At 58.8% G+C, this 20,934-nt stretch overlaps 4 protein-coding genes across 5 annotated transcripts in view; 3 read left to right on the plus strand and 1 right to left on the minus strand.

Moving 5' to 3' along the window:
* The window catches only part of S100A1 (S100 calcium binding protein A1), a 10,537-nt gene extending 8,594 nt beyond the window's left edge, over positions 1-1,943 (minus strand). The window contains exon 1 of the mRNA XM_032793631.2: positions 1,849-1,943. The gene's annotated coding sequence lies outside the window, so the exon portion shown is untranslated. The remainder of the gene's footprint in view (positions 1-1,848) is intronic.
* Positions 1-20,934, plus strand: part of ILF2 (interleukin enhancer binding factor 2) — a 270,325-nt gene that overhangs the window by 66,672 nt on the left and 182,719 nt on the right. The gene's annotated exons all lie outside the window — the stretch shown is intronic.
* On the plus strand, positions 10,938-13,767 carry S100A13 (S100 calcium binding protein A13). The gene is made up of 3 exons (XM_032793630.2): positions 10,938-11,136; positions 12,024-12,280; positions 13,550-13,767. Exons 2-3 carry the CDS (start codon positions 12,128-12,130, stop codon positions 13,685-13,687), a joined length of 291 nt encoding a protein of 96 aa, XP_032649521.1. The 5' UTR covers positions 10,938-11,136; positions 12,024-12,127; the 3' UTR covers positions 13,688-13,767.
* Positions 13,914-18,994, plus strand: S100A14 (S100 calcium binding protein A14). Of its 2 annotated transcripts, XM_032793629.2 has the most exons (4): positions 13,914-15,571; positions 15,869-16,073; positions 17,827-17,973; positions 18,430-18,994. In XM_032793629.2, the coding sequence occupies exons 2-4, from the start codon at positions 16,041-16,043 to the stop codon at positions 18,550-18,552; spliced, it is 303 nt and encodes a 100-aa protein (XP_032649520.1). In that variant the 5' UTR covers positions 13,914-15,571; positions 15,869-16,040; the 3' UTR covers positions 18,553-18,994. The 2 variants fall into 2 exon arrangements, with proteins under 2 accessions (XP_032649520.1, XP_074926572.1); XM_075070471.1 differs by lacking the exon at positions 13,914-15,571 and having other exon boundaries at positions 15,601-16,073.

Below are 20,934 nucleotides of genomic sequence, written 5' to 3' on the forward strand. Positions count from 1 at the left end.
CTCGCTGTGGGAAGCACACGGAGGGGCAGAGGATGCTGAATGCTCCAAGGAGAGACCCAGGAGGTGAAGCCGTGTGAGCTTCTTGCCCTGAACAAGTCTGCTCCAAGGGAGAGGAGGCTCCCCAAAGTCCTGCCTGGCTTTGTGGGGAGCTGTTCCAGAGCATCGCCTGGGGACTCCGTGACACACCTGCCTCACAAAGCTTCGAGTTGAAGCAGACGAGCAAAGCACGAGGTGGCGCAGCCCAAATGGGGACAATATTTAGTTGCACCTTTTTAAAAAGCGATAACCTGCCCCCGCCATGTATGTCCTCGTCCCCAGCAGCCTCCCACCTATAGCTCCCACCCCAGCTCAGGCACCATGGGGATGGGTAGCAGCACCGTGAAACCTAAAGCAGGTTTCTGGAAGCAGGATATTGCTGCTGCCTCTCTCTCCTCCTGCTGTTCCCCCTCCTCCAGGCCCAATCTGGACTGACAGCCCTCGGAGACACCCCAACTCCCGCCCTGTTTGGGGCATGGTATGGCCACACGGGGTGGGGGCGGCCAGCTGGCATTTCACTGGGCCACACATCTTCCCCAAAGGGCTTTAAAGACAAGTCCCTGGGCTGGGAGTTGCATTGCAGGATTGACCCCAGTCCCTGGGCCTGTGGCTGGGGTCCAGCTGGGGCGCTGACCCCCATCTAGGTGTCCTGTACCATAGGGGGAAAGTACAGAGCCGATCCCCCCTCAGCGCCAGGCAGGACGGAGCCTCTCATTCCCCACACATCTGGGCTGGGAAGTCCCCTGGCCAGGGCAACCTGGCCTGGCCTCCCCTTTGGGCTGGGAAGCTGTTTGCAGCCCAACACAGAGCTCATTCACTGGCTGCTTTTCCATTCGCCCCCTTGGCTGGTGCAGCTCCCTGTGTGAGCAGGGGTGGGGCGGCTGCTGGGGGGGGACACCACCCCTTCTGGGTGGGAGGGAAGGGGCTGCAGCTATCTGAGCTGCGGGAGCAGGGGACATGGGGGGCATCTCCTGAGTCTGTGGCTTGAATTAACTCAGCAAAACCCTAGCTCAGTCTCAGACCCTTTGGAGACTGGCCCCGGGCAAAGGAGAGGGAGCGGAGCGGGGTGGGAACTGCCCCTGGGAATGCCTCCCTCTAGAGACGAGGGCCCCTCAATGCAGGGGGGAGGGGGTGCTGGCTATGGCAACCAGAGGGTACACTAGGGGCTGGGGCCAGTCATACCCCAGGGCAGGGCCAGGGAGGGTGGGCAGCAGCAGCCAGGAGCCTTACCCCAGGGGCCAGGGTGGGCAGGTGCCAGGGGTCGTACTCCAGGGGCCGTTCACTCTCCCAACCCAACGCTCTGGGGCTCGAGGGGAGCAAAAGTGGGGGGATCCCTCTTTCTCCCCATGCTGCAAGCACAGCCCCTCGACCCTCCTCTCAGCCCCATTCGCGAATGCGCCCTCCTGCTACCACTGCCCCCCAACTCAGACTTGGCCCCGCCACACACCCGCTCCCTCCCCCCCCCCCCAAATGAGGCTGCAGTCCTGCTCCCATTGGTGCCAGTGAGGGCTTCGCCTCACATGGGAGCAGGAGCAAGCCCGACCGGTCCATGGGCCCTGCCCCACACCTGCTCCATGGGTCCCTGGCTCATGGGCAGCACCCTATCCCCCCTCCAGCTCCACCAGCTAACACCTGGTCAGCCTGCCTCCCCCAGTTCCTGTCAATTAGCTGAGCCCACCCCTGTGCTCCCCTGCCCCCAAGTCCACTGGCCCCAGTCACCCCATGGCGAGCGAGAGCCCTTCCTTCCCCAAAGCCCACGAGCCTGAGTGTTCCCCCAGCCCATCTTCCTGAGAGCCGTAGTTTGGCACTTACTGGTGGGTGGGAGCAGGCTGCTGCCGGAGTGCCCCTGCCTGCTGCGAGCGCTAAGCCTGACTGCCGGGGGCCCCCGTTTCCTTCCCACCGCCCTCGCCTCCCAGCCCATGTCCTAAGAAGGGGAACTGGCAGCTGGACAGAGCTGGGAGCAGGGGGGCTGGCTCAGCCTGCACCAATAGCTGCTTTCTCTGCCTGGCTGGCAGGCTCTTCCCCCGCCAGCCCCCTTTGAGCCCGAGCCCTTCCGTTTCTCGAAAGAAGACTCTGGCTCAGCATCCCGCTCCCTGGCTGGCGCCCGTCTGCAATGCATGGTGCGGGGCTGGAGGCAGCCCAGGACTGGGAGTTCCAGGGGCAGCCCCTCTCAGGCCCTGCCCAGCACCCCAATGTCCCCAGTCCTGCTCGCTTCTCAGGCCCAGACTGCCCGGGTTTCTGGCTTGTGGGACTAATGCCACTGAGAATCAGGCCCCAGTAAGGGAACCAGATAAGGGGCGTTGGTGTCTTCGCTAGGCCGGGAAGCGCAGGAGGAAATACCCTGGCAGGGCCCATCTGGCGCCGGAGACTGGAATCTCTGAACCTCGGCATGCCGGGTGTCTGGCGGCCAGCCGGGTGCTGGGGGTGGACACTCAGGCATTACCCTACAAAGGCTGTTACCCGTGCCAAGCTGGAACGGCTGGAAGGTTCGGCTTAGAGCAGTAAAGCAGAGACATTCTCTGTGCCTGTCCCCCCTGTGAAAGGTGATAATACTGAAGAATGTTTGTCTAAACCCTTTGACCTGATGGGGTAGAGGATTATTTTAACACGATGGTTTGATCTTCCAGATGGCAACTAATTAAAGTTCTATCCTGTTATTATTATTTTACAGATGGGGAAACCGAGGCACTAGCTTGTCAAATGACTTGCCCTTGGCCATGGAGGATTTTCATGTGAGGATTAGAATTTAGGAGCTTCTTGCTTCCAAGTCCTGGGCTCACCCCACACCTATCTCTGACACAGCAAGTTCACAGCGGTCCTGGCCTTTAGCGGCTGGATGGAGTTGGGGAAGAATGGCAGAGGACCTATGCCCTAGCACCGGAGAGTTGAAGTTCCCTGTGTGCAGACAGGTCAGTGCCTGGCAAGGGGGACCCTATCACAACACACACACAGAAATGGGCTTAACTGCAGCGACACAATGGGCCAGATCTGATGCCCACCAAAATCCCCCAGTGCCCTGCCCCACTCCCTTATCTGCATTGGGTTTTGGATCAGTGCCTAGAACCACACCATAATTTTTACCAGACTAAGATAAATACTTTCTTAGGTACTTGGCTGGCGCCCCTCACTGTGGCATCAGAGCACCTCACAGTATTTAAGGCATGTGCCCTCACAACCCCTCTGAGGCAGGGAGTGCTAAAGTCCCTGTTCTATAGAGGGTGGAGCTGAGCTTAAGTGAGTGGACCAAGGTCACGCAGGAATTCAGTGGCACAGCAGGGACTTGAGCCCTGGTTTTAGCACAAGTCTGATGACAGTTCCCGAACTGTTAGATCATCCTCCCTCTCTGGCGCGGCCCTGAAAGCACGGAGCTGAGCGGGGAGCAGGGCTGCCCAAGGCTCTTGGATGACTCCTGATTCCCAAGCATTTTAGCCCCAAAACCCCTTAGGCGCATTTGAAAAATCTCTGCCTAAAATGTTCAACCTTCCAGGCCGGATTCTGATCTGGGCGTAAATCCTGACTCACCGCACTGAGTTCCAATGAAATGTCTCTGGCTCTGCACCAGGAAAACTGAGCTCAGAATCTAACCTTGAACAAACACTCCCTTGTGCTGGGTTCCCTGGCTTCCTGGCCTCTCCCACGGGGATCCCGCCCATCAGGAGCTGTCGTCTAAAGCGCCTCCCAAGGGTGCAGCGCCCTGGCACATCGGCCTGGCAAAACTGCTGTAGAAACTCCATCCCCGACATGTCCACACTGGCAGATCCCTGGGAGAAGCAATTATCAGTGTGAGCTCCCGGGGGAGCTGACGTGCCAAGCAGGTTACGGTATCTCGGAACAGGTTTTAGCCTCTGCCTTGCTATGCACTGACCCAGATAAACCAGTTCCTCTTGTTGCCAATGCCTGGGCTTGGAGAGCTTGGCTTGTTCCCCGATCAGCGTGGGGAGCAGCCGCCGCTGTTACGCAGCAGGATCCTAGTGGGGTGGCTGCACCCCCTGACCCACAGAGTGGTTTTGCTGCTCTGGGAGTTTGGAGAGGAGAAACTGACACATGGGTCGTTGATTTCAGGGCTAGCAGGGATGGCCAATCCAGCCAGCGACCTGGTGCCAAGGGCCCGATTCACTGTTGCCCCTCACACCTTGCACAATCATTCCTGCCTGTGCAAAGTGGCTGTAAAACGCAGCTCAGCTGAGGAGTGTTTTACACCTGCTGGTGGAAATGACAAGTCAAGGTGTAGGTGCTGGAGGCCGGGGCCCCAGGACACGACACTCGTGCTGAAGGACTGTGTCAGAGGCCTGAATGCACAGTCCTTGGGCGACACTGGGACCGATCCTCCCCTGGTGCACACCAGCCTAGCTTTGTCTGAGTGCCCTGGCTGAGGAGCTGTCTGGCTGGGCTGGGTTCGGAGGGGGAGGGCAGTGCTGGGAACACACTGTGCCTTTGCGCTGGGTTTATTTGTCTCCTGCTTGTTTTCTTTCAGCCTAAATAAGCTAAACTGCTCCAGAAGCGCTCAGCCAATGCCGGGAGCCTGCTGGGCAGCAGAGATGCTGGGGAACGGGCCGGGGAGAGAAGGAAAATACTGTGATCCTTATTAGACTCCTTTCATCCAGAAAGGAGCTGAAAGTGCTTTGCAGCACACAGCCCCACCACTGCCGTGCAGCCCTCTCTGGGGTGGAATGCAGCAGCTGTTTAGCAGTCACACAGCACTGGGCTTGGCCGATTTCACTTGCTCTGGTTTTAAACTCGGGAGGTTTGGAGAAACTGACCCAGAACCGACAGTACCCCAGGCTGGCAGAATCATTCCCCCAGGCTGCAGAGGGTCATGAGAGACTGAATTCTTCGTGGCTTTGGCCAGGGAACTTGAGTTCACATTCGACCTGCTGGAAAATAAACAGCTTGTTTGTGTATTTAGAAAACCCAGCCCAGTCCTTTCCCCAGAGCCCTGCTGGGCTCTAACAGACCCTGGATTCATGGCTGAGGGAAGCAAAACGATACAAAGCTGCTTTATTTAACCCCACGAGCCACAGCTCCCAAACACTGGGCAGGGGTTGCGTCTCCGTGTGTGACTCCAGGGCAGATGGGAGGGAATAATCATGTGATTTACTTAGCTCCTTTCCTGCCCAAATCCCTCTGCAAACATCCCCTCGCTAGCCCTCCTGACAGCCTTAGAACTCAGCCCCATGTCTAGCTAGGGAAACCGAGGCACAGAAGTGCTTCCCCCAGGGCCAAACTGCGAGGTGGCCACAGAACCCAGGAATCCGTGATGCCCACCCCTGTGTGCAATCCATTAACCACACTGCCTCTCCTCCTGGGCATCCGACAGCTGTGCTGGGTGCCTGCCCACAGCCAATGGCAAAAGGAGCTCCCCGCAGGCCTCAGCAGGACCCCCTGGCCCAGTCTCTGTGGCCGTGTCAAGCTGCTGACAGGCCCGATGCTGTGAGCGCTTGTCCACTGGAGTATGAGCGGAGATGACCCGGTAGGTGTCTCATCCCACTGGACGCCCACCTGCTGGTGGCCAAGTTCCTGCCAAAGCTGCTTGGTCTATACCCGTCCCTCCGGCTGCTGGGCTGGTATTGTGCTGCTGCTTCAGGCCCAGGATCTCTACCTCTCTGTAACCTCAGCACCCTTCTCCTGCCCCAGGTAGGGCGACCCGACAGCAAGTGTGAAAAATCAGGACAGGGGCTGGGGGGTAATAGGAGCCTATATAAGAAAAAGACCCCAAAATTGGGACTGTCCCTATAAAATTGGGACATCTGGTCACCCTAGCCTTGGGGCCCCTGCTCTGAGTCCTCCCCTGGACCCCCGTCCTATAAGAAACCAGCCTTGGTAGTGGGACAGCCTGGTCCAGTTTGCTCCCCCTAGTGTCCTCCCCATCCGGTGTCCGACTTGCCTGCCCCAGAGTAAGTAACACCAAACTCCCTTCACCTGGCACCGAGACCCCGCTCTTGGGAATCCCCACTACCCCCCAAGCACTGGTAGGAGGCAGGCCCTGCCTTGTGCTCACAGCCTCTGCCTGGGTGCTTCCTCCCATCGCTGCCCAGAGGTCAGAGAGGAATGCTCCATGGGAGGGAGATGAAGACGGGCTGGACGGGGCTGGGGGGAGAAGGCTGTGCCGGCAGCCCCATTGGATTGGAAAAGCACAGGATGAAGTCCTGGGTGGGGTCCTAGGGAGAGCGCCCCCTACAGTGTGCTCTCAAGTCATGCAGGCAAAGGGCTTTCGGGGTGGGGGGGCAGCTACTCAGCCCGCGACAGCCAGCCCCTGACCCTGGCTCGCTGGGCTCGTGCAATTGTGGCTGTATAGATGCCCAGTCAACCTGTGGAACTCATTGCCAGGGGATGTTGTGAAGGCCAAAAGAATGAGAGAAGTTCATGGAGGACAGATCTATCAACAGCTGTTAGCCAAGATGGTCGGGGTACAACCCCTTGCTCTGGGTGTCCCCAAACCTCTGACTGCCAGAAGCTGGGACTGGACGACAGGGGATGGATCACTCGAGAATGACCTGTTCTGTTCATTCCCTGTGAAGCACCTGGCACTGGCCCGTCAGAGACAGGACTCTGGGCTAGATGGCCACTGGTCTGACCCAGCACGGCTGATTGCACGTTTTCATGACAGGACACAGCATATTCTAAAGGTGGCTTATATCCCCCAGCAATTTCCTGGCCTGGTGGACGAATGGCATCCCTGAGCATTGGGCCCAGGCGTCCGTTGCCAAATGAGGGGAGACAGGAAAGAACGTTGAGACATTAACTGTGTCATGCAGGGGCTGGCAGGGCGGCTGGTGCAGGGTAGGGGACGGCTGGTGTCTCAAAGCACAGCTACTCCTCATGGCCCATCGCTCTCCCCAGGCCCAAGCCAGGAGCTCCCCTAGACAAGCCATCCATCCCCATAGCCAAAGGGAATGTGTGCCAAGCTCAGAAACAGCATATGACCCAGCTCTCCTGGCCCTGCCCTGGGGATTCCCTGGGGAGAGGGGAAACTCTGGATCTTCTAATGTCCCGGAGGTTCAGTCTCGATCCCCCGGGCTGAAGATTAACCTGGTGTTAGGCTGCATGCTTTCTGGATGGTGTCACTTCCCACCCTGACAGCTCACAGCTTTCCCCAGGTCAGGTCCCTGGGGTGCTGTCCATCCATTCCAGCAGTGTGATGGCATTGCTCATGGGGGTGAGCCCTGGAATCAGGGTGTCACTCATCTGAAAACCCGGCCCAGTCCCCTGGGACGCTGACTCACTGCCAGGGGTTTCGTCAGCAACCGCCAGCTCTCCTGGGGCTGATCATCCTTCGTCTTGTATCCAGTGCCAATGGCACTGGATGCTTGGAATGGGGACGAACTGGCCAAACTAGACTGCTGGTCCAGCATCCAGATGAGCCAATGTGTGTGTGTTGTGTGCACGTGTGAGGTTTCTGTGTTGGACACAGAACTAGGCGTGTGCGCGTCTGGGTTTACCAGCCTCATGGAGAAGCTGAGCGTGTTCGGCTCAGTGAGAAAGCGAGGCCCGAGCCCCGCCGAGGAGCGCTGGATCAGAGCAAGGTTCAGGATTTCAACCACTGCCACTGGCACCGGAGCTCCCAGCTGTCCTGGGTGCTGCACGTACAGAGAGCTGGAGACTGGCCCTGCCCTGAAGTAGCTAAGCAGGCAAAGGCTGGTTTATGGTCCCTGTTTTAGAGGCGGGGACCTGACACCCCAAGAAACAGAGACCAGCCCAGTGCCATACCGGGGGCTGCAGCACAGCTAGAAATGGACCCCCCTCTTCCTGACCATACAGCCCCTTGCTGGCGAACGGCAGGATTTCACAGTAGCCATGGCCAGGGGTGCGGGGACTGGGAGGAAAGCTAGGAAGCCTGACTGACTGGATCACGAGGCCCGATTCTCTGTGGCCCTTCATGCAATACTGGCCCTTCCCCCTGTGCCATGCGGGAGCGAGTGAGAGGAGCGTTTGGACCTGGGAGCATCTCACATCCACGCTGCACAGCGCCAGCTCCTGTCAGTTGCTGTTGGCTTCACTGCAGTGACGCGGGTCAACCCCAGTGGTGGATCTCACCCGGGGCAGTGGGGGAACCACGCCCCAACTCTTGCTACCAGCGTGGCACCCCCTGCAGGCTGCCGTGGGCTGTGTTGCAAGGTACCAGGGAGCCTTTCCCCAGTGTCAGGCATGGGTGGGTGGGAAGGTGCGAGCTCTTGGGTGTGTGCAGCAGAGCAAGGAGGGACTGGTTGCTCCATTTCTTGATGACAAATGCTGGAAAATTTTCCATGGCTGGAGTCTGGATTGACTTGGGGTAGCACCCCTCCCCCTGTTGGGCCAGGCTGTGGCTCTCTGCTGGAGCCCAGCAAATAGCCCCCCCATTAACATACCCCAGCCGCCGCCGTGGGCTGTGCCACCCCTGCCGATCTCAGGCAGAGCGGCAGCTCTCCGGCTGCCTCCCTTCTCCTCCCACACGCCCTGAACTGTGCCCCCAGCTGTGCCCCGTCCCACGCCGCCTCCTCCCAAGGGCTGGATTCTGCTCCAAATGACGTAATCAGGAGGATTCCTACTTTACCCTGGGGTAACTGGCATCACAACCCAGCCTGGGGCACTGCCTTCAAAGGGACGTGTTCCACTGCGTGGGGGTGGCAGCCCGATCTCTGGAGGGCTGAGTCCCTCCCTACCCCCGGGTCCTTGTCGTGCCTGCTGCCCCATGTCTCTTTCTGGCCTGTGGTCACCCCTTGCCTGGCACTCCTAGGCCCCTCCCAGCTGAGACGTGCTGTCACCACCAGGATGGGCACTTTTCGCCCTCCCCTCCATGGCTGGAGCTGGCTGCTCAGCAGCTGGGAGCTCCGAAAAAGCTGCCTGGCCTTGGGATCTCTGGCTTCAAACTCCTCATTGCTCCAGTAAATCCCAGCCGAAGTGACCCAGGCCACCTGGCAGGAGCCAGAGCACCCGCTGACCTCACGGCCTGCCCAGACCAGGGGCTATGGGGGTGGTATCTCCACAGGATCAGCAAACAGCCTAGCGCCTGGTTTTGCCAGCCTGCTTTCAGATGCACCCTCCTGGCCTTTCCCCTCTGGCTGGGCCCTGGGGGATTCGGAGGCCCCAGGAAGCAGCGAATTTTGCTAGTGGCCAGGGACTCCACCCCCTCTAACTCAGGGAGTTGGTTGCTGGGTGGGGCGAGGCCTCTGGGTCAGGGCAGTCCGGAGAAGTTCAAACGGGATGGACTCGCCGATGAACCGGCCCCGCATTCCCATCTGGCACCACAGCCAGCAGCTCCCTCGGGTCGAGGTCTGGCCGCTGGGTAACCATCTCCCCAGCGTGGGAAGCTCCGAGGCACTGCCCAACTGCACTGAATGTGGGGTTCACCCGTGCAGGGCAGAGATGCCCCGCAGAGAAGCGTCTCAGGCCTTCCCCACAGATGACCCCACCCGGGGGTGCTCAATCCTTTAGCTCACACTGTAGTGGCTTGTGCTTATGGTTGTAGCTGGGCAAAATTTTTGTGAAAATCACTTAAAAATGCAGAATCGGGGTGACCGACACAATGGGTGAATTTGGGTCAATTTTGGCAAACTCTGAACCGCCAGGCCCAGAGGTGCCGGGACTCTGAATTGCCAGGCCCAGAGGTGCCGGGGTCTGAACTGCCGGGTCCAGGGCTGCCGGGGCTCTGAACTGCTGGGCCCGGAGGTGCCAGGGCTCTGAACTGCCAGGGCCAGCGGTGCCGGGGCTCTGAACTGCAAAGCCTAGAGGTACCAGGGCTCGGCTCTGGCACATATTAAACACTGGGCAAGGCCCACCCAGTCTAGTGCACAGTCATTCTCCCTGGTGTGGCTCAGTGCAGCTCATCTTCTTGCTGGGTGTCTGGGGCACTGGCCAGGCTGCCAGTTTTGAATTTCAGGGTTTCGTGACGTTTCCCCCCGAGCACTTGGAGGCCAACAAGAAGGACACTGTTGTTCAATCAGACCCGTCCTCTGGCCGTTTCCTGCTGGGGCTCCCTCCACCGCTGGGCACAGGGTCTGGAAGGGCCAAAGGCCCACGTTAGGGGAGCGCGTTAGTCCTGAGCTGGAAGGGAACGTGTTCAGGCCAACGCGCCTCATAAATAACTGACCAACAAAGGGAAGTGCTTGGGTAATTTGAACCCCCAAATTAACTCAGGCTATTGAATTTTTCAAAGCCTAATAATCACGGAGGTGATTTCATGGAGTCACAAAACGGTTCAATCAAAACGCTGTCAGGCTTGGGGGTCTGACTTTGTGTCCCCTGTTGGGTTTGCAGCCACTGAGACCTGGCGGCACCTGGCAAGAACCAGAGAGTGTAAGTGAGTGAGTGAGGCCCGGGTGAAACTGACTATTTACCTTCCGGCCCTGGGAGGCAGGTGAAATGTGAGAGATGCAGATGCAGACTCAGAGCTGGGATCTTTTGAACTACCCAGAGATTTGGGGGACTAGGTGGCAGGGAGCCAGGATAAGAACTGAGGGAAATTTGAATCCAGTGATTTAGGCCAGTCCTGTCATTAACAAAAAAAAGAAGCAAAAGCGAGAATGGTCTGCATGAGCTCCGGCCATCTGGGCTCATGCTGGGGTAGTCAGCTGCCCAGGGCAGGAGGTTTGTCACAGGGAAACACTGGTTGCCTTTTATCCTCGCTGCACCCTCCAAGCACATCCCGCTGCGTCACAAAGTGAAGCACAGTTTCCTGGCGTTAGCTCTTCCACTGGGTTTGCCAGGAGTCCCTGGAGTTAACTCGCTCCCATCCTCCCGTTTCCCTCGCCTCTGCTGGCTTAGCCCTGCTCCACCAGAGGCCTTGGTCTGTCTGTCCTGCTCTCTGTCTCTGGCATGGGCTGTGCATTTAGATTCCTAGATGCCGCCTGGCCTGGACAATATCACTGCTCGCTCGCTGGGGTGGGCAGTGACTCGCTCTAAACTTCGGATGTTGACTGCAGAAGGGGGGGCGGGTTGGGACGTGGGCGGCGTTTGTCCGACTGGAATGGGAAACACTACACCGCTCTGCTGAACTACTGGAGCCGTGAGCTCTGCCCCCCAGGGCTGGCTGCCCGCTCCCCCTCCCCGCTGGCCGGGTATAAAGCCATCGCTAGGGGACGCAGCCCTCCCTGTCTACAGCTTCCTCCCAAGCAGCAAACTGGGGTAAGTGGCGATTCCCCTCTCTGGTCTGGATTCGCCCCCTTCTGCATCCCCAGCCTGGGCAGGGCGTTGCCCGGGGAGAGGTTCCTGGAACTGGGTGTGTTTGTGTGGCTGCTTCAGGTCCTGGGGCCTGTGTGCTATTTAACTGTGTCTGGTTCCAAGACGAGAGGAAGGTCTGGGGGGTGACAGAGGGAGTTCAGGAGCTGAGCCCTCCAAATCACCCTAACTCCTCCCCCCGGGCCCCAGCAGCTCGGGCTGTCGTCTGGCTTCATGGCAGCCATCCTGTGCCAGGCGGTGGTGAGCTGGCCAGGAGAGCGCTCGGGGGACGGGGGCGCAGTGGGGTGGCACTTTCCTAAGTCCCAAGGATGGAGATGCCATGCCCCATCGCCTGCCCCCGGCACCGTGCCCAGCCAGCGAGGCTGTTGGTACCTCCCAGTCGGGTTGCCCCAGGCTGGACACTGGGGCCCTTTGTCTGCCAAGTTGGCTCTGGCTGGGGATGATGAAAACATGCGGCTTTGAGCCAGGCTGGGTGAGTGTGTGCCGGTCAGCCAGGGCGTCCAGCACGGCTGGGAGCCGGCCTGCAGTGCTGCTTATGCCCCGGCAACTCCTGCCCGCTCGGAACTGGACAGAGACCCCCCAAACGCATTGCACACGTTCCAGAGAGCCGTCCCATCTGAGTGACTCACTGTCCCAGCTGACATGGGCGAGAAGGGAATGTCTTGGTAACCTCCTAACGGGACTGTGAGCTAGCCAGTCCCGCATCCATCCATCTATCTATGTATCTATCTATCTATCTATCTATCTATCTATCCTCCCCGCTGTACATTCCTTCTCTCTCTGCGCTGGGGTTGGCCCTAAGGCCAGGCTCGCTCTGCCCCATTTTCCCACAGAGACTAACCGTTCCAAGTAGCTGCGCCAGGCTGAGCTGAAGGTGCCCCTGCCCCCACCTGCCCCGCCCGCCCCTGGGCAGCGGAGCCCAGCTCTCCCTGGCACCATGGCCGCGTGTGAGCTGACCGAGCTGGAGACGGCTATTGAGAAAATCATCAGCATCTTTTTCACCTATGCGGCCCGGGAGGGCAAGAAGGGGACGCTGACGGCTGGGGAGTTCAAGGAGCTAGTCACACTGCAGCTGCCCAACTTCATGAAGGTGCCAGTGGGGAGTGAAGTGGGGGGAAGGAGGCATGTGATGGGGGCATGTGTGATGGGGCGGAAGGGTGTTTACTGGCAGGAACGGCTACGCTAGGGGTGGCGCTCAGGGCGGGAGGATGGGGGCATTTTTTGGGGGGGGCCTCTAATTTCTTTCCTCTCAGTGCTGATGCTGCATCTGCTTTCCAGGGAGGTTAATAAATAAAATACTAATTAAGGTTCCTGCATGTGCTGGTCTCTCAGCCGGGTCTCATAAGGCACCGGGGTGAGAGTATCCAATCTATCTATCTATTTATCTATCTATCCCTACATACTTCCTCTATCTATCTATCTATCTATCCATCCCCACACACCCCCTCTATCTATCTATCTATCCATCCCCACACACCCCCTCTATCTATCTGTCTATCTATCCCCCCACACCCCCTCTATCTATCTATCTATCTATCCCCACACACCCCCTCTATCTATCTATCTATCCATCCCCACACACCCCCTCTATCTATTTATCTATCTATCCCCGCCACACCCCTCTATCTATCTATCTAAATCCCACACACGCCTTCTAATCTAAATCTTCTATCTGATCCCCCCACGACGCCCTCTATCTATCTATCTAGTCTAGTCAACCACATGTGCAACTCTATCTATCTATCTATCTATCTATCTATCTATCTATCCCACACACCCCTCTATCTATCTATCTATCTATCTATCTATCTATCTTTCTATTTCCACACCCCATCTATCTAGTCTATCTATCTATCTATCTATCTATCTATCTATCTATCTATCTATCTTCCTTGTTGTCCGTCTAATTGATACCATGGTACCATAGTGACCCCACCTAACCCAGAGCCCAGAAGCCGCCTGGCACCAGTCCTGCTGCTTTAACCATGGGACAACCTGCTCCTGCTATAAGCCTGCAAGTGCCTCCGCCTGCCCCCGGCTCCCGCACTCTGCCTCCATTGGCACTTGGTGGGCAGGAGAGGAAGTGGGCTCTGCCCTGCTGCTGGGGTACTCAGTGCTGGGGGCTGGGGACGGCAGGCAGCTGTGCCCAGATTTGGAAACACCTCCCTCCCCTTGCCAGGGGCCTGTAGAAAGAGATCCCTGCTCCCAGCCCTCTTGGCCCCCCCATGCCTCCCCACTGACTCTCTGCTGAGCCCTGGTCTGACCCCCTGGGCTCCGTCCCTCCCCGGCCTTGCTCCACTGCAAGCGCTGCCCCCTGGTGCCGGGCACTGACCATCTCTCCCCCTGCCCTTCCTCGCAGGACGTGGGCTCCCTGGATGAGAAGATGAGCAGCCTGGACGTGAACCACGATGAGGAGCTGAAGTTCAGCGAGTACTGGCGGCTGATCGGGGAGCTGGCCAAGGACATCAAGAGGGAGAAAGTGGGGAAGAAGAAGTGACCGGAAGCAGGGAGGGCTGGAGGGGCCGACCTGCTCACTCCAGCCATGAATAAAATGTTCCCTCCTTGGCTGAGCATGGCTCCGTTTCTTAGGGCGAAGGAGGGGCTGGGTGTCCTGCTCTAGGCGCCCGGGATTCCCTGGCCCAGTGCGCCTCTGCCCCACACAACCTGAGCTCAGCAGCCAGAGGGGCTGGGAGGCAGAGTCTCTGGGGGAGGGCTGCCCTGGCTGGGCCTCTCCCACCAGGTCTTAGGGGACGCTGAGTTGCTGCAGAGATCCCCGGTACCCCCCTGAAATTCCCACCAGCAATCTTGCCCCCGCTGTCCCCCAGGGCCTGGTTACATTCTCCGAGGGACCTTTACTTAGCCACGGGTGCAGCTGTCTGGGGCTGAGACCCCCAACAGTGCCCGAGAGCCGAGGGGTTCAGCTTAGTGTCCCAGCCTTCAGCCCCATGTGAGGAGTCTTAGCCCTGGCCTGGCCACAGATGATGAAGCGACTTGCACAAGGTCACACAGCAAACTGTTGGCAGATCAGTCCTGACTCCCAGCCTGCCTGCTCTAGCCACTAGTCCACACTCCCCTCCCAGAACTAGGAATGGAACCAAGGAGTCCTGACTCCCAGCCCCCCTGCTCTAACCACTAGACCACCTGGTCCCTCAGACATACAGAGAAGGCCCGGGGAGGCAGTGCCTAGCAGAGGACGGGCTAAGGAGAGGGATGGGGCCTTTGGGTAGCAAAGGAAAGTCATGAACAAATTCCTTCTGTCTGCTCTGCACTGCTGTCCCGGGCGTTTCCCCAGCCAGCCCTTCGCACCCGGGGCAGACCGGGACACCGGTGCCCCTCGGAGTGGCCTGCTGGGGTGGCCGTTGAGCTGAGAAGAGAGATCACCCTGGAGGACCCTGCAGCACCACAGGCCAGGAACCAGTTTCCACCCTGCTAATTCTACGACGCCCCGTGCTGAACCCACGGGGCCTCCCTCTACACGCTCCCTATGGCCACCATCCGAGAGGCAGCTGGCTGAGGCATGGCAACTGGTCACACAGGGACCTCTCACCCTCTGCTAAGATGCAGCTGTCTCTGGGGTGGAGACAGCAGCTGGTTACCAGCCCCTCAGCATGCACCATTCCAGAGCAGCTTAGGACAGGACAGGAAGGCTCCTTAGCTCTGGGAAAGTGTCCGGGAGTTTTAGCTTGGCTGTAGTCACCTACGCTGGTGTTTAGCCAGGCCGCAGGGGCTAACTCCTTGATCTTGTGGACAGCGGCGGGGCTAGTCAGTGAACACAAGTGGCTCTGAGAGTCAGGTTTCCCCTGGAAGGCATTGCCTCTGAGAGCAGTGCGCCTCCTAGCCCCGGGCTGGGGCCTCAGGGCCAGCACCGACCACCCCTGCTGGCCAGTCCTGGCCTGGCCCCGGAGGTCCCCAGTACACATCCTGAGCTGACCCCACCCACCCAGCTCAGGAAAGCTGATGAAATCCCAGCTCCAGGTGCTCCAGCTGAATGTCAGGAACACACCTTCTGCCAGCCTATGCTAGCTCACTGCCGGGGCACTGGGCTCGAAGCCGGCCAGGGCCCAGCTCCCAGGCCCCGCCGGGGGGTTCCCCTTTGTGTCTCTGTGGTGGCAGGCGAGCTGTCCCCACAAGCTGGCGCTTCCTGTGTCCCTGATACTGTTTGTGCTGGGTGGTGACTACGGCTGGGAACGGCAAACCTGGCCGCAGAGTGGGAGGGGCCCCGGCCCCACGCTGGCCCCGTGCCAGGCATGAAATGAGACACCTTGCACCACAGCTATAACTTGCAGGTAACTTGGTGAGGTGTCTCCCACTCACACCTCTCGGCATATAAAACCCTGGTGGGGGACCAGCCTGCCCCGTCCCAGAAGAGCCTTTGGAGCAGGTAAGTGGCTTCTTCCTTTCCCAGTCCCTTCCCAACTCTGGCTGGGGGATCACACCTGCTGGGTGTCCCCCACCCCCCTACTCCTGCCCCCCATGCTCCCCTCTGGCTTCTCCCCAACCCGTTGCTAGGGGAGAGGCACAGGACATGTTTCAGCAGCTGCCTGCGAGGCCGAGTGCCGTTCCTTGCGGTGGGTGCACTTCCAACCTGCCCTGCAATCTGAAACTCCAGCTTCGGAGGAAAATCTGGGGGAGAGCTGAACTAACCAGGGCTTTCCCCCCCTTCTCTTTCCCCCACCAGCAAAGCCCCAGCACCTGATGTGAAGCCAGCTCCTGGGAGTTCACCCAACGCCTTGACTCAGCTCAGCTCATAGGAGGAGCCCGTGTCCCTCCCGCACCGCTCCCAGCAGCATCCCACGGGAAAGCCAAGCAGGAGAGGGAGCTGAGGAACCGGAGTGCCGGAGAGACGCAGCATGGGCCAGTGCCACTGTCACAAGAAGCGCAAGGTCAATGAAAGAACCCTTAGCTCCGTAGTGCGGCCTGGGTCACCCCACTTTCTGTGGGAAGAATTCGCGGGATCCCTCTGGCTGCGCAGGGTGCTTTTCTTGAGGATATATCTGAAGGGACCTGGCGCCTCACCTGCACTTGGGACCAGCAGTGCACTGGGAACAGTCCTGCCTTGGCTCAGGGAGAGGGGACTTCTGGGGTCTGTCCCATTCCTTGCTCCTGTGCCTTCGGGATGAAAAAAGAACTTTCTAGGGGCCTGATCCAAGTCCATTGAAACCAATGGAGAGCCCCCCCACCCCCTGCTCCTGACTCCAGTGGTCTTTGAATCAGCTGTTCTGAGGGTCAGGCCTCAAGTATCTTCAGCATCTGTTTCAATCCGAGACGGTGTTTTCTCGTGAGTCCCACGCAGAGCGGGGCTCCAGGGCTGCCCTGGCCAGTTGAAAACCCGGCAAATCAGGAGGCATTTCCTAGCTCTTGCAAAGCTAAAAGTCACATTGTTCTGGGCTGGTTTAAAAGTTGTTTCAGCAACTGTTAAACTAACCAAAGGAACGAAGGAAACAACCTTGGAAGTCTCCTGCTTGCTCTGCGTTCCAGTGGGAGGGTCATTCCCAGAGTCCTGGGAACAGTGCTGAGACCAGCAGTCACGCTGATTTACACCAGCTGAGGAGCTGCCCCCTCCCCGGATCTGAGCTCCTGCTAGGAGGGATCAGGTCCCTGTAGGAGACCTGCTCAAAGCTATTCTGAAGGTCTGTTATTTTTAATAGCTTAGTTGGTAGTTACTGGCTTAGCTGTGTGTAAAGGGGAGAACCTCTGTGCTGAAGCAAACTGCTGCAGCTCTTCCCTTGACATGCAGCTTTGGGGAATTCATGAAAGCGGCAGAAGAAATTCTGGATAAACCTTCCGAGGGATGCAAATCTGGTCATCTTTAACCGCCCCCCTTCAGCCTCCATGGGGGAAGAGAAGCTAGGCAGCCGCTGTGCCACCTCTGTCTGGTAGCCAGAGTTTCTGTCTGTCTGGTAGATACTAGGTGCCCTAGTCATAGGTGAAGCTCAAACCCATTTCAGATGGGCACCAAGATCCCTATGGGGAGGTGACTGATCCATCTGCTACGTGTACAGGGAGCCAGAAGGACCTGGTCTCAGTTCTGGGTGCAACTCTTGGCAGCAGACCAATGGAACCCGTCTGCTTAGACAGGAGCTAGGATAACGTACCAAGGGCTTTTGATCCCCAGGCTTCAGGGCAAAGTTGACCAGCAGCTGGTGGGCAGAAGGGAATTTCCCCTCCTGGCAGAGTCCTTGAGGAGCTAGGCGAAGTGTGGAGCACTAGCCACTGCTGCAGAGGACAGGCTGCACTAGGTGGACTGTGTCTCTCATTTGGGTCTGGCAGGAGGTAGGACCATTCTCATCTGGTGTCAATTAACTCCACTGACTAGGGGACCATGGTTCTGGTGAGATGTGGAGGAGGGGGTATCAGAGAAGATGGATCATTGGTTGTGGTGTGGCAGGGTGGGGAGATGCCAGCCTAGACGGAGCACAGAGCTGTTCCTTGGCAGTTCCTGGGAAGAGGTAGAGCCAGCCCCTGATCGCTCAGCCAGGCTCATGTGGGAGGTGGGCACCCTTTGATCTTCCCCAGGATCTCGGCGAGTGAGGCTGGGACGTTCTCCCTTAGTCTCAAGCTGCTCCTTGCATCACAGCTGGGCCTCCTTGCTCCCTCCCCTGCTAAATGTCTCCTCCTCCCGCCCGTGGGCTCTAGGACAGCCAGGAGCTAACTGACGTGGAGAGGGCGATCGAGATCGTGATCAACAACTTCCAGCGCTACGCGGTGAAGGGGCGGAAGGAGTGCCTGACCCCCAACGAGCTCAGGGAGCTGGTGGTGCAACAGCTGCCTCACCTGTCGCAGGTAAGGGGAGCCCTTGGCACCGCCCCCTGCCCCCCAGCACGGCTGGGAGATTATCAGTTCTGAGACAGGCCACTGACCAGGGGTGAAATCCCTGATGTGTGGTGGAGTGGGGGTGATGCAGCAGGGTGAATGACATGACCACCCACTAAGCTTGGGTGGTGTTACTGACCCTGACCCCACTGCCCTCCAAGATCCCAACGCAACATTCCCTTCCCACTGCATCCCCCAACTTGAGCAACAGCCTCATCCTACTGCGTCCTCAATACTGCCCCAAGTTCCACCAACGCCTCCACCATACTGCGCCCCCATCTTGTCCCGCAGACCCACCCCAACAACATCCTCCCTCACTGCACCCCCACTTCCTACCCACCTGCCCATCTGGGTGGGTGGCTCCCTGCTCCCCCCACCCCAGGGTCTCCGCTGGTTTCTGATGGCTCGCCCCACTCTCCTTCACAGCATGTCTGCTCACTGGATGAGAAGATCGAGTGCCTTGGGGACCCGGATGAGGCCAAGCTGGAGTTCGGCGAGTACTGGGCCATCATTGGGGAGGCAGCCAAAGGCTGCCGAGTGAAGAAGTAACAGGCCTGAGGGGAGACACGGACCATGAGGCCTCAGACCATCTGCATGGAGAGCGAGCGAGCTAGACTGTCGGCCATGATGTGCAGTGAAAATGCAGTGTTAATTCTTCTGGGGCACGTCTCCTCTCTCCTTCCCCCAGCTCTGGAACCTCTTCATTCTGGGCTCTCTCTCCCATCCTCCAAGTCTAGAACCTTCTTATTCCTGCTCTAGAACCCCCTCTGCTCACCCGATCTAGAACCTTTTCATTCTCCCTTACTCTGGAACCTATAAATGCTGGGGAGGAGGGAGGTGTTGTCCCTCCAGCTCTGGAACCTTAAATTCATGGACATCAATTCCTTTAGTGTAGAAACTTTAAGCCCTAGATTTGAATCTTGACAGTTTTGGATCCTTAAAATGTGCCAATTTCTAGCTCTCTTGCTCTAGAACCTTTACTTTCTGGGGAGGGGGGGTTCCCCAGCTCTGGAACCTTAAAACGCAGGGTTTTAGCTACTTTACTCTGGAACTTTTCGATTCTGTGGTTCCATCTGCCCAGTCCTGGCACCTTCCCCTCATCCTCTTCCTGGTTCCAGGATCTCTCCTTGGATCACCGCCCCGAACACTTGCTGGCAGCGGTTTGGGGTTCAGAGCTGGGCATTGGACCCTCTGCTCCTACAGGTCGCTGTCAATCTCCGGGGTGGGGTGTTTGGGAAGCGGCTGACAGCCCTGGGGCAGCTCACTGCATCGGGTGGAACCTATGGGGAGAGGGGGCTGGAAAGAGAGGAGGGAGCCAGGAGCTGGGGTTAGGTGTGGGACCAGGGTGGGAGGCAGGGATGGGTGGAGGGAGCTCAGCGTGAGGCTGTTGTGGGTCTGGGATCTTTGGCTGGTCTATGGAGTGTGGGGCTCGGCATTGGTTCAGTGTGACTCTGGCTCCATGCGAAGGGGGCTACCCCTGCCCTTTAGAGTGACTGTGTGGTCCCAGTGCCACATGCAGAATTGGGGGATGGGGTCCCCCCCCAGGATGGGAGCCCCTCCCGCAGCATGACCCATCCCCCTCTGCAGTGCTACGAGCACGCAACACCCCCAAGCACCCCCACACTCTGCCAGCCGGACACTCAGAATTGTAAGAGCCCCAGCACGTGAAGGCTGCAGGGATGGGGGGCACTGTGCACCCTGACGTCCCTTCTCAACACGCTTGACACCAACTCTGACCTCAGACCCCACCGAGGCGCATCCTGGGGAGGGTTGAACTTTCCACTGGAAGGAAGCAGAGGCCAGTGGTTAGAGCAAGGGTTGCTAGGAGCCAGGACTCCTGGGTTCTAGTCCAGCTCTGGCAGTGCAGGCTAGTGGTTAGAGCAGGGGACCTGTGATAAGCCAGATCTTCTGGGTGCTCTTCCTGATTCTGCCATTGGCCTTCCCTCCTTTGCGCCTCGGTTTATAACTCACCCCTAAAATAGGGGAGGGGACTGTCAGGCTCCAGACATGGGGCACAAGATTATTGGTATTAAGAGTTCCTCCCTGAGCTGGGACTGAGGAGAAAACACCTTCCCCTCCTGCCGCCCCCAGCCGGTCCGGAGGGGGCTCTGCGCTGGGCTGGCAGCCGCTTGTGTCGCTTGCTAAGGTTTTTGTATAAATCAATAAAAGAAACAACTGGAAAAAAAATGGCTAAGGCGCCATTCTCTGGTCTGTGTTGGCGTGCGAACCTGCGAGCGAGATGCACAGAGCCCAGCCCGCAGCGGGAACCCCGGTGTTGGGGGAAGAGCCCAGGGAGTGACCCTGCGGGGTAACCCCAGTCGGAGCCAGGGAACAAAACCCAAGCTGCGGATCGGCTCACTGGCTCCAGGAGCGGCTCCAGGCACCAGCATGCCAAGCATGTGCTTGGGGCGGCATGCCGCGGGGGGCGCTCTGTGGGTTGCCGGGAGGGTGGCAGGCAGGCAGCCTTCGGTGGCATGCCTGGGGAGGGTCCGCTGGTCCTGCGGCTCTGGTGGACCTCCCGCAGGCATGCCTGCAGAGGGTCCACTGGTTCCACGGCTTCAGTGGAGCCACGGGACCAGCGGACCTTCTGCAGGCATGCCTGAAGGAGGTCCACTGGAGCTGCGGGACTGGCGACCGGCAGAGCGCCCCCCATGGCATGCTGCCGTGCTTGGGGCAGTGAAATGTCTAGTGCCGCCCCTTGCTGGCTCCATGGTGGGCCAAACTGGGAGGGGATCCCAGGGTCTGAGCTGGGTGTGTGTGTGTGTGTCTGGGCCTGCATGGGTTGGGGTGGGGTCTGGGCCTGAGATGGGGGTGTGCGTGTCTGGGCCTGAGCTGGGATGAGGGGGTCTGGGCCTGAGATGGGGGGGCTGAGCTGGATGGAGGCAGGGTCTGGGGCTCAAATGCGGGGGGGTGTCTGGGCCTGAGCTGGGG

This window comes from Chelonoidis abingdonii, chromosome 11 (genome assembly GCF_003597395.2).
Source record: "Chelonoidis abingdonii isolate Lonesome George chromosome 11, CheloAbing_2.0, whole genome shotgun sequence".
In the NCBI taxonomy this organism is placed as follows: Eukaryota; Metazoa; Chordata; order Testudines; family Testudinidae; genus Chelonoidis; species Chelonoidis abingdonii.